The sequence below is a fragment of the Cyanistes caeruleus genome, chromosome Z (genome assembly GCF_971803275.1).
Source record: "Cyanistes caeruleus chromosome Z, bCyaCae1.hap1.1, whole genome shotgun sequence".
NCBI classification, from domain to species: Eukaryota; Metazoa; Chordata; class Aves; order Passeriformes; family Paridae; genus Cyanistes; species Cyanistes caeruleus.
Genome location: NC_141732.1, coordinates 71211060 through 71224267, shown reverse-complemented (window position 1 = coordinate 71224267; position 13208 = coordinate 71211060). Strand labels below are relative to the sequence as shown.

The following is a 13208-nucleotide window of genomic DNA, read 5'->3' as shown; positions in this document are numbered from 1 at the left end:
AACAGCACTAGGTTTTAAAATCTTTTCAGTAAACACTGGACTTTGAATGAAATAATTCACAGCTTTACTGAGCCACATAATTTTTCAGAGCATTTCCGCTGAGTATTAGCTTACTCAGTCTTGTACAGCCTGAAATGATTCTGCAGATGTAGCTCAAAGTCAAATCAGGCAGATGTTATCCATCATCAGAGACATTCACACTTCCACAAATGCTACAAAGACAAAGAGCCAGAAATCTGCTTTAAACAAACTGTTGATTAGTTTTCAAAACAATGGGTTCTTTTAACTTAAGCTTCACCAACTTACAAAATATAAAAAGATTTATAAACTATGTCTAATCTAAGTGTCCACATAAATGCTTGCATTGCCTTTGCTTAAAATAGTCATTAGAGCTTCAGGAAGGATCAAGCAGATGCAGACTGATTCAAGTTATTCTGCACTCATTCAGAAATTTTATACATTTATGTTCATTCTGCATCTTTACATAGGGGAAAGCCATGATTATTTATACAGAGCCTGTTTAATCATAATTAGAAGACTTGTTTTCTTACATTATCATCTGAAGCAGAATCATCATCAAGGAAAGAAATCTTAAAGTTTGTGCACACGAGTTTCCCGTAAGTGCCACGATTCGACCCATCTTCTTGCATGTACTTGTACACTGTGCTGGCTTCACAAAGCAGAAGTTCACCTGTAGAGAAGAAACACAGACTTGCAACATTAACTGACATTTACAATTGAATAATTTCAATTGTTATCTCAAACACAGCAATAACTTCCTGACAGTTTCTCAGAACCATATGCCTAAAGATAGTTCATCACAGTTACACAAAGCCACCACAAGGAAGCTCCTGGAATCAGCACACTGAGAGCCTTCCAGGTTACTAACATTATTCCAGAAGGCCTGAACTGCAGATGTTGGGGAGTTCTGTTAACCAGAGGTACGTGTGGCATGGACTACTCCAAATGCCAGGAGAAGAGCAATCATTTGAGCATGTACTTGGAAAAAATACAAAATCCAGCAAGAGCCATTTATGTAGTCAGTAAACAAGTTGAAAAATATTCTAACCTTCCTTACTGTTAAACTTTAAGAATGCTGAAACATTGAATTAGGTATTTCAGGTTCAACACAGTTATTTTTTCATAGCTTTGGCTGTTTTACAGGTCCCAAAGCTATTTTGGAAGTCTCAAACACAAGTTTGCATAAATAATAGTCAATTAAGTTCTTGTGTTAGAACCCACAGGAACTGAACTTCAAATTTAAGAAAGAAAAGTTTTAACAGATGTGATCAGACATCTTGGTCCTTCCTAAAAGTGTAGCAAACCAAGCAGAAGAATACAAGTTTATAGTAAATTTTTACATGTATTTTGTCTTGCCTTATCTTGGAAAATACTTGTAAAAAAAAAAAAATTTTTTTTTTAAGTTTTTTTAATTTTTTTTTGTATGTTACAAAAGAAAACTTAAACAGTAAATGAAACATTGGAAGGCCCAAGTAACTCACAGCAGAAGCAAAAGACACCAGAAGGTAAATGTCTTCTAGTTCTTATCCTCACTTCCAAACAAACAAAACCCACCCAACTTTAACTTCTAAGAAACAGGGCAAACTCAAGTATTGACAGTTCTCCACATGCAGCTTACCTGAGGACACTATACTCTGTAAAAAATTTGTTTTTATAGAATTTTTAATATCCCATGCAGATGAGATTCTAAAAACATTGTAACCTGCATGGGTTTTTAAACCAAACCATGCATTTTACTACTTGTCACACTGATGTCACATGAGTGTTTGCTGCAGACATGGAAATATTTAAGTATTGTTCATTAATCACTGATTTTTATTACTTAAGTCTAGTAATATACAACAGTTACCTGGTAATAAGCGAGGATTTACTTCCTTTTCTATGGGTTCCTTTATATGTATTTCCTAAAGAGAGAAAGTGTAATTATTACTTTGCAAAGTAATAATTCAACACATGCTGTAAAGAACTACACCCTCCCAACTCCAATTCCTCACATTCTGGCAAGTTAAAATTAAAGAGAAAAGCCTCCTAAATGAAAGGAGTATACATCTGCAATTTGATCTTTTGACTTAATGTCAGAAGTCTATTTGCCAAGTAATTGTTTTGACATCCAGTGTCAGTTACATGCATTTGTGAACACACAAAAAAAATTTCTGTCACACATTTGTGTGACAGAAATAAAACACTACCAATATTTTCTAAGTTCTCTCAGCACACTTAAATGGATAAACTTAAGCATAAACTTAGTACTACAGCACCATCTCCCAGCTTGTTCATAAACTTTTCCATGAATGACTTGATACATGTCTAATGTATCCTCCAGTTTTTCAACTTTCATCCATGACTGTTTCTGATTTTTTACATGTATTATTACAACCAAAGTAGAAAAGTTTCATAAACAGCACTAACATGACTATATGGAAATGTATTTCAGGACCTTGAAGCTAAGAGGTAAAACCTGGTGACAGGATATCCTACAGTTTTGACCCAAATTGCACAAAACAAACATATCAAATGCTGTGTCACTTATTCTAGCCTTTAGCCACTGACAGTTGGCCTAAAATCTCCAGCCAAAATACTGTTAAACTAGAGGAGATGCTACACCCTTCCTGCTCAGCCTGTTCAGAACTTCCTCCTCCAAGTCCAAATCACTTTGCATGCATTGGAGTCTTTCTGGAAAGCCATTAGATAACTGGAAACCCCCCCGAGTGCACAGCAGTAAGCAAGCTAATTTTAGTTCATCACCAGCATCCAGAGTCAGCTACTGCAATTCAAGGCAAGCAATCAAAAGAAGATACAAGCAATAATAATTTTGCAGGATTAAATACAGAGAAACAAAAGCCCCTGAGAATACAAAAATAAACAGCCTCTGCCATTCATATAAACACTTGCCCTCCACACCCGGAAGACCTAGAACTTAGTTTGAAGGTTGCACAGCAAGGCTAAAACCAGCAGGAAACCATGTCATGAGAACAGCAGAGATGTTCAAGATAGGACAAAAAGAGAAAAAGGTTATAAAATTAAAGTGGTAGCTGTGTGAAGAAAGAAATGCATAACTACAGCTGACAACTAAGAGAGAAAACAAATCCCAGTTTGCTGCCTTTGTCTTCTATGTGTGGGTGCTGTAGAAGTAATACTTAATCAAAGTTCAGGCTTGTCAGCTAAAAAGTTAGCTAAAATGTTACTATGACTTAAGCTGAATACTCCTGCATTCAGAGGAGATATATATACACCTTTTCTTCCCCCAGTGTTGTCTCCTCACCAGTGGCAGCTTTAAACTAATGTTTGGGTTTACAAGTGTCTTTAACAGCTCTGCCTTATACAATCACTCTTTGTGTACAACTACATACAATACTTCTCAGAAAACTACATGCCAACAATCATTTCCACAGAACAGTAAAGCAGTTATACCAGCCAGGTGCTTTCCCAGCACCTCTGACTTTGGGAGATGCCATAAAAAATATACTGCCTCTGCACACACACTGTTCGTACTTACTGCCATGAGTACCAGTTTATGCTGGTGTTGGCAGAACTGAATTGAAGAAAAAAAAAAATCGACCCCAAAGAAGTTCTTTGAGCTCACACACATCTGTTAAAATGCAATGAAGCTTTTATAATGGGTTTCGACAGCAAATAATCTTGAACAAGTAGTTAGGGTTTTGGTTACAAGTTAAAATTGGTTATCTTCTGAATGGAGTTAGAAGTTTAATCAAATTGCATCACAGCAAATTAGAGACCAAAAAGACCGAGATTACCTTGTAAAATCCAGTTTCACTTTGTTGGAAAAAGCCTACAGCCACTGCAGTGTAGTATAGTGTAGGCACTGTAAGAGCTTATGATAGGTAGAATTCCTATAACATTCAACAGATCCCAAGAGTTAAGCCTCCAGAAGAGTTCTATGTGAAATTCAACATTTACATTCCCACAATAAATTAATAAACATATTAAAGGTGGTTTTGATACATATTTGCTAGAGATAGCTAGACCTCAAGCCATGAGTGCCGCTGAAGAATCCATGACTGCACTTATTTTCCTAGGGTGGGTATTAAAAAACATTAGATTTTACATACATTTTGTATGTACTCTTTTCAGTGAGAAGGTAAAGGTCTGCAAAGAAAAATTAACTCACCATGAATTAGTTCAAGTTGTGTAGGAACTCACATGTGAATTCAGCTGCCATCTCCACTCTGTTTCAACTTCGTTTTTATAATGAATATAAGTTTTGGGACAACACAGATCTTACCACGAACTGAAGAGCCTGCTGACACTACAATTCATACTGCTCAATGCCCCTTTAATCAGTCACAAGTTGACAGTCACTCACCCACTACTTTATCCCTGGGTTTGTCTGACAACACGGTGAGGTAATTTGGTTTGTAAAATCAGCTAGGAAGTATGTACTTGTCCTACATTTGGTTTTATTGTTAGTGCCTATTGTTAGCAGAAGTGGCTCATCAACAGGTCAGATGAGCACAGAAACAAAAGAAAGGGAAGAAGTAAGTCTGCCCCCTTCTGCGAGCTACTGAATACATTTGGACCTCAGAAATCTTCACCCTCTGACCATTTTGAAGCTAAGCATGCAAGTACTTTCCACCTGTGACCATTGAAAGCTATGCAAACCTCTAGACAGACAGTTTTTCATCGGTATCTCTCCCCTCTTCTGAATGCCCCAAGCAGCATTTTGTCACTTCTTATTTAAGATAAAACTTGGGAAGCCCTACTACCAGCCAGGTGTTAAAAGCAGTCACCCATAGGACACCGCGCAAATGAGGAAAATTAACTTTGTTTCTGTAATTTCTGAGGCAAGGATTTCAACTCAGCTGAAGGTTTTAGAAACTTCTTTCTAAGTGATGATTCTCACCTGTGCAATTACCTTGTGCTACATTCCTTCTTCCAGGTTCTCAAACCGTGGTAAGAAATAAAGCAACGGTCTTTAATTATCAGTTTTAACAGAGAGTACCAAATTATGCCAAAACTTCAAGCTAACATGTCACACCAAATTAATTCATAGTACATCCTCCTTCTTGCTAATAGAAAACTAAAAACTGTCTTCCCTAAGGAAAGTTCTCTTCCTGTTTTTTACCGAAATACAAGGAACAACTGCACAGTTTGCAATATCCAGGGACTACAGTCAGCTCTCCTCCAAAAAAATGTATTTAAAGGGATTAAAATATTTTCGTCAAGTCTGTCTAGGGAGACAAGTCTTCCCCAGTCGCTGAAGGCCATGAGTGAGACAACAAAGTTTAGGGCAACAAGGTCAAGTAGGAGCTATGTTATATTAACAAGGTCTTAAGGTTGGAGCAGGAAAGGAATTCCAAATGACTTCTGCTTTTCGTCCTGCAGCGTCACCACAACTTGAGAGCAATTCCTCTCAATCCACAGGAGGGTAAACAACTGTACTGGAAACATGTAACAAGAGAAAAACATTCCCTTCATGCCAGAACGCAGCTCTTGATAGAGAATCTGTCATAATTGACATACAGATACATATATGTGCCTGCTGATACTGCTCATCTCCCCCAGCAGAGACACCATGCATAGTCTGCTGCTGCAATCTGTAAACTCTAAACCTAGCTTATCCCACAGTAATGCTTCCACTGATCCACAGCTGAACATTTGTGCAATATGTAATTCCAACAATGAAAAATAAGACTTTTATTAAACATGCTGAGAAAACGTTTGAAAGATTCAAATAAAGAAGGAACAAGTTATCACTTCCAAGGTATCAAGGCTACTGGCTGAAACAGCTGACAGCTTTCAAAGCTGAGAGCAAACAGTGCTGCAAGAACACTGAACACCTTGATGTTTTTATATAGTTTTCCACAAGTAAATTCTGTGCAGAGAAGTTCAACATCTTGCTGAAATTTGCTATGAGCATCTGTTTTTTTCATATTTACTTCACTAAAAGAGGGGTGAGATAAAGGTAAGTGTATACTTAAGAAAGTTACCAGCTGTGAAAGTCGAACTGTGTACTGAAATACTTGCAAATTAGTTGTGGTGCTCCAACAAGTTAATAGAGTGCTCCTGAGTAAAATACACTTTTGTGGAACAGTTCCACTGAAATTACATGCTAAAGAGGAAACACCCGCACAAATGCTGAGTATCTACTTTGCATCAGAAAACAAACCACACTACATACCTGCTACTTTCTGAAGGACTCCTTTCTGGTCAAACAAAAAGCCTAATCCCACATTGTATGCCATACAACCCAGAGTACATACTTACTACGCTTTAATAACATTGCTGAGAATAATCTCCTACTGTTTGTTTTCCTTCCTTTCACAGCTCCATTATCCAGAAGAGTCTATTAGATCATAGCATGTGCTTTCCCTATCCGTTTCATCTCTTATCCCTTCCTCTTTCCTTACATTGTCCTGTCCATCTCCTCTGACATCAATGTCTGGTTTTGTCCATGTCAGCCCAGCTGTCCACTTCACCAACTCCTATTCCTTATTCCACCCTTCAACTCCACCACTCCAATTTTGAAGGAGGAACATACTTTTTAAAGACTGATTGCCACAGAACACACAATATCGTACCAAGATTTACAAGCAAGAAGTATTCACAGTGGTTATGAGCTAACAACAGAGCAGGATTTGAGAGACAAAGCACACAAGGTATGAAAGTTACCCTCAGCAGTTTGTGGTGTATCCCAGATTCCAGAGGCAAGCAGCATGAAGCAGAACAACCTCTTCCATAGTTTAAAGGTTAACACAGGAAAAAACATCCCTTAATAATGAGGGATGTTGGAAGGATTTAGCTTTAAAGAATGCATGGAAAAATACCAACTTCAAGCTTGAAATCGAATTTGCAATTTAATTTTTTGTGCAAATTAAGATTTTTAGGAAAATACGATCTAGCTTGTTTGACCTGTAAATAACTTCAGTTTTCAAAGTTTGAAATAGTTAGAAATCAAGAAGTAGTTCTCTGGTTCTTGTTTCACTGTCTCCACAGACACGTATTCTGTGATCTGAAATGTCAAAACATTGACTTTATACCCTAGTATTCACCCCACTTCCTGCAGGGTAGCCAAGTCTGTCCTGAGGGGAAGTGTGTCATTAACATCAACATCCTACGGTCTCACTCTCAACAGACCACTGATTGATTTGCAGTTCCATACAGCAGAGCCTAACTAGGTTATATTTAGTCAGATGTTAAAAACGCTGGTTTTCCAGACATTCTGGGGTTTCACAGCAGAAATTAGTTCTGTTCCTTTAATAAACAGCATTTTCTTTTCACTCCTTGCTTCCATCTGGTCATTTAATAACAGGAATAGGGTTCCTGTTTCTTTTCATGTTCAAATTAGCACACACAGCAACTTAAAGCTGACTTGATTTTATTTGTCAGAATATTGCCTACTGTGTCCCGCAGGTATCTCTAGACGGACTAAACAAGGTGGGGCCAAATCAAAACTCAGCTCTGCCTGTTAAGTTCCCTACTGCAGGGCTCCCCTAACCTGGAAGCAGCAGTTTAAGGCCTGTTTCCTGCTTTAAAAAGAGCTTCCCAAGCAAACCAGGACAAGACCACAGAAGCTGGAGGCTGCAAGCAAGGGAAGGCAACAGTGAACTCTATTGCTCTGTATGACATAGTGGATGATTGGAAATCTTGCCTCAGGCTCAAGTATAAAGCCATTCAAGGCAAGGCTCTGCAAATTCAAGGAGAAGTCCACCATTAACTCCAATCCTACACAGCTGAAATCTCAAGCTCGAGAAATCCCTGGACTGCTCTTTCCCACCTTCTGACATGGCCTGCCTGAGGAAGCATCCCACCTGTTGCCAGTACTTCTTCCTCGAGCACCTATAAGTTAAAATGCCTGATGTAAGCTCCCAGATGACCAAACTTTGCTTCACATAAGAGGAATTAGAATTTCCACTGTTTTATCAGTCTAATTCCTTTTAAAACTCAACTAGATGAAAGTTAACTTATACAGGAAACCTGTGTTCAGGAAGTTGTTTTTCTTGGGTGCACACAGCTCTGTGAGAGATGCTCACTTCTGCTTACTTTAGGATATTTAAACAACATGCTTGTTCTAGACACCAAAATGGCCTCAGAGGTTTCATCAGGTATCTAAAATTTTGTTTTTAATCCTCGTACAAGCCACTAAAGTGTTCTATTTCCTGTGTAACCATTAAGGCAGACATAGGCTGTCAACAGCAGTCAAGCTTGCTTCACTTGCTAATCACATCAGATCTCAGTTTCACTGAGTCTTTGAAGGTGTGAAAGGTGCCACTCTGTGGCAGAAGTCACATCTATAATACCGAGTTCCTTCTGCAAGAATGCATGAAATTCTTAAATTTAAGTGAAAGATGGAAAGGCTTAAAAGCAGCAAGAGCACGTAAAGAGTTAATGACTGCACTGTCTACTTAATCAGGATATTTCATAAAGAACCTCAACTTCCAGTATTAAATACGTTATTCTTCCTGCAGCCATCAGGATCATATTTGAAGCATTACATCACTGCACTTAATATCAAATTAAAGTACTCTTTATTATTTGGTGTCTTGTTGCAATATGTATATATTTACTTGAGCTCTTTACAACTAGCTATTTTTTCTAGCAAGCTTTAGTCATGCACCACACTCATTTGAACGGTGAAACGTCTTCCAGTAAGTCCAACAAGTGAAGTTGTTTCTTCCACAAAATCCAGTTCCTTGTATATTTTTACAAGGTACTTTCCAAAGGAGAAAAAGTGACCTCAGACAGGGGTATATTTGCTGACTTCAAAAGTATTTGTACCTATCATTTACATCTGATTTCACTTGGAAATACAAGAAAGAGATAAAACTTTTAAAGTAAACTGATGAAACCACAAGCCAACCAGGACTGAAAAACATATAAAACCAGATTTGCTATCACCAACTAAGGACATAAGTTTTAAATACCACAGCTGATTTTGGCCATAAGAACTGATTGTTCTTTCAGATCTAGTGTAGGACAAAAACAGCAGATTCACCAAGGTCCTATCAGTGACAAAGTCTGCACTGACTAACAAGATTGACAAAAATCTTTTCCTTAAGAAGCTCTCAAGAGAATTAACGATTAAGAAGAATCAGTTTGACACAGATTACAAAGAAATAGGAGGGGGAAAAACTCCAGCACTTACGGCCCATATTCATCATTTTTTTTCCCTAGAAAACAGCTGTTTACCAGGAATAAAAATGATGAAATGCAGAACAACAATACTGACCTAATACCGTGTGTTAACAAAATGACCTCAGTAAACTGAGCCTAAGGTCACTTTGATCAACCCGCCAACATAAGTTTCGATAAAAAAGGAAAACAGGCAGAACAATACCAAAGACACACAGAGAAATAGACACACTGCCAAGAATTCAACATCGAGCTGTTAAGGAAGGATATTCAGGGCTTTCCAGCGGCGGAACTGATAGCAAGGAGCTCACCGAGCACAACGTGAAGTGATGCTGCTCGGGGACAATACGAACAACAGGTTCGGAAAGTCCCACCTTATGGGCCGAGCAACCGCAGCCCGACATCTGGCCGCGGCTTACAGAATGTAACTCTGCTGACCAGACAGCTCTGTTTTTTCAGCTCTTTTCCACGCCGCTCACCCTCGGGGCAGCCCAGGCAGGCTGAGCCCCGCAGTGCCCGGCGGCAGCCCTAGTCCCGGCCCCACTCCCCCCAGCCCCGCACAGCGCTCCCCGCGCCCCGAGCCCCCGGCCAGGGTGCCCGGGGCTGCCCCGCCCGGCCCGCCCGGCCCCGCACCTCCGGGCTGATGTAGGACACGAAGGACGGCTTGGCCGCCCTGGCCCCGCCGCCCAACATGGCCCCGGCCCGCGGCGGCGGCGGCGGCGGCGGCGCTTCCCAGCGCTCGTCCCGAGCGGGGAGGCAGCGGAAGGAGCGATCCCGCGGCAGCGCGGCGACGCCGAGCCGCATCACGGAGCCGGCACCGCCCATGCCCGCCCCCGGCCACAGCCCCGAGCCCGGCCCCGCTCGGCGCCGGCCATTTCTGCGGCACCGCCTCCCGCCGCGCCCGCCCTCACGGGGCGCGGCCCGCGGCCCTCAGCGCGGGGGGTGCCTCGGCTCCCCGGTGTGTGCCCGGGGAGTGCCCGCCCTGCCCTCGGCCTGCAGCTGGAACCGACAGCGATCTCCCGCCGGCTCCTGTAATTTCGGGGTGACCGCGTACCTTTGTGTGTGGCCGCAGGCACCTCCCGCTCCTGGCCTGTTCCTTGATCCAGCCGCCGCTTCCACAGAGTCTTAAAATCGCAGAGTGGTTTGGGCTGTAAAGGACCTTAAAGCTCGTCCGGAGCCAACCCCCTGCCGTGGGCACGGACACCTTCCAGGTGGCTCAGACCCCACCCAGCCTGGCCTTGTGCACTGCCAGGGATGCGGCATCCACAGCTGCTCCGGGCAGCCTGTGCCACTGCCTCACCTCCTCACAGTAAAGACTTTCTTCCTAATATCGCATCTAAACTTCGTTTAACTCATCTATTGCATTGTTTCTTACTCGACTGCCAAACCCTGTGTATCTGTGCACACTTAGAAGGCAACTCAGGAAAATCTAGTGCAAGAAAAATGACATAAAATGTGCTTTCCATTAAATAATCCTCTAAACCCTCTAAAATGTGACTGCTGATACACCCTGAGAAGTCCTCTGCCTAATGCCTGCTTAATGTGTTACAGCCACAGCCTCCCTGGAATGTCATCTTTGGACACTGTATAATCACAGCTGTAAATATAGACCAGGTTTAACCGGTATGTAGGTTACTTTTAAAAGCCTCATTTTTATATGAACACAGAACAATGCAAATATTGTTAACGGCCTGTGGCAACGCAGCAAGACTACCCAGCAATTCAAATGGCAAATGGTAACCCAGGTGACAATTTGTGCACAAAGTAGACTTTATGGAAATATTTTTACAAAAATAAAACATACTTTACAAACTTCAGTAGACCATAGGACATGAATATCAACAGCTCATTCAAATATTAGTGATATGCACTTTTCATATAATTTCCCCCTGTTATTATTTTAATACTTCTCTTTATTTACCTTGTTCCAAAACCAGACCTAGGAAAACTACAGAAGGAAGAAAAAGGGTTACATGGAGTTATAAGACAGCATTTATAACAGTTAAATGGAGTGACTGCTTCAATTCAGAAATAAAGCAATTTCCCTGTTTTCAGAGTCAAGGAATGAGAAGTCACCCCAGAACAGAAGTCTTTTGGATTTAATCACCTTCTCTCTGGGAAAAAAAACCCAAAACAACTCAGAGATTAGCTTTCCTTAGTAGTTTCATAACAAAGGCTATTCTGGTGTGGGAACCCAAGCTGAAGAGCTCTCATGTTTCACTCCACAGCTGCTTCCACATCATTCCTTACATCGCATCTGACCTCAGCTGCATAGGTCAAAAGTACACCCCATGGGATTAAACTGGTGCAAATCCAGGGTCAGGGGAAATGTGGGACACCATCTCTGTGCTCCCTAGAGTATTAAAGTACTTTAAGAAAGAGAACAACATATTAAAAAAAAAACAACTTTCAAAGTACCTGGATTTAGAATGGGAGTAACGTGAATACCTCAGCACGCCATGAGGTTTACAGCACACAATTAGGCAAAAAATCAGCTACTTACTGACATAGCATTTTTCAAAGAGGAAGGGATGTTTTGACATCAGGCCAGAGTCTTAACTCTGATGGGAAGTGCTAAAGCAGCCTTAATTCTCACACAGCACATGGGAATTCATTTTTCATCTTGTCATCCAACAAAGCGCTACATAAAAATAATCTGAATGCAACTGCTATTCTCTATCAGCAAAATACCCACATGGTGATGAACAGGGAGTACTTCATCCTGGGGTTCACTCTCCAGGATGCAAAATGTGTGGAACTGAACCCATTGCAGAAGAGATTTGGAGCTTTTTTGCTAGAATTTGAGGGCTGGATTTGTATTCCCCCTTAGTCAGTGTGTTCATCTTTTTTGGAATGGAAGAAATAATGCTATCACAAGCAAGTTAACTTACTCCACAGAAGAATATTACCATCTGAAAGGGCCAGCTGCAATCCTGACTCTGTGCCCAACAGATTACCAAGTGCCATGTTCTTCCCTTTCCCCAGGAAGAACGATGTATTCTCACTTTCTCTTCTAAAATCTGGAGCTCTCTGTGGGGAGTACTCGCAAAAGTCAACTTCAGCATTGCCACCTCATCCCTGTAGATTCCTGTCTGCAGGAGGGAAACTCAAAGAGCAGTTCTGCTCTTCCTAGAAACAAAGATTACTTTGTTTAAAAATTCACATGCTATTAATTTGAACAGTTCTTTGGGCTGAATTCTCAGCTGTGCCCAGGCTTGGTGGCACAACAGCTGATGGAAGGGAGACACAAAGGGACTGTTTGCAGCTTCTCTATCAGTTTTCTTTCAATGATCCTCTTAACTGCAACTTGTATCTCATATTTTCCTTTGTAGCAGTCCTCCTTGTCAGCATTTCCTTGGCTATGGGAAGAAAGTATCCTGGATAAGGGATTATCCTAGGCAGTATCTGGAGCACAGTTGGTGAAGATCAGTGAACACAGCTCTTTGTATCACATTTCAGCTTTTCCGAGCCTGGGCCTTTGTAAATCTCAATGCCTTGGGGAGTGCAAAGGGTGCTTGGATACTCAGTGGGTGCAGGCCACTGTGTTGTGGGTGCTTTGGTATGGGTTGGACAGATGTAATGAGTTCTTAAAGCCATCCATGAGTGTTGAGCAAACTAACTAACATTACTATATCTATTTTTTACTTCCCATTTCCTCCTTCTGAAGAAAATAGGGGTGTCTTTGCCATGCTGCAGACATGTCACAGGTGTGTATGCAAAGTCACAGGTGTGCATGACTCCCAGAGTAGTAAATCAGAGGCAGGAATCTGCAGCTGTGCTCCCCTTTGAACATTCATCATGGCTGGATCCAGGTCTGGACACTACTTTTAGTACATGCAACTCCAGTGGTGACACAGGAAAAGAATTTGAAGTAGCAGCTCAAAAGAGGATTTCAAACAATTACCATTTGTCAAGGTTCCATGATCTTTCTATTCAGAAAATCTACCTGGGTGTACAGTTTGATTTTTCTTATTTTCACATTGTCTGGGCCTTACCAGAACTGCACTTAGGTGTGCAAACCTGGGTATTTCTGTTGTATCCATTCAGTTACTCTGACATTTCACAGAGTATTGCAGGTGCTCGTGTGTAACTCAGAG

At 41.1% G+C, this 13208-nt stretch overlaps 1 protein-coding gene across 4 annotated transcripts in view; it reads right to left on the bottom strand.

The window, feature by feature from the left end:
• The window catches only part of MTMR12 (myotubularin related protein 12), a 33738-nt gene extending 23298 nt beyond the window's left edge, over nt 1–10440 (bottom strand). Inside the window, exons 1-4 of one of the 4 annotated variants that reach the window (XM_086867715.1) lie at nt 4642–4794; nt 4151–4288; nt 1871–1925; nt 552–691 (exon numbers count right to left, since the gene is read on the bottom strand). In XM_086867715.1, the coding sequence (XP_086723841.1) occupies nt 552–691; nt 1871–1925; nt 4151–4153 (198 nt within the window). In that variant the 5' untranslated portion in view covers nt 4154–4288; nt 4642–4794. Of the gene's footprint in view, nt 1–551; nt 692–1870; nt 1926–4150; nt 4826–9744; nt 10019–10165 lie in introns of those variants that run through there. The other 3 variants (XM_086867716.1, XM_086867714.1, XM_023944092.2) reach the window with 3 other exon arrangements.
• Between the last annotated feature and the right edge of the window lie 2768 nt (nt 10441–13208).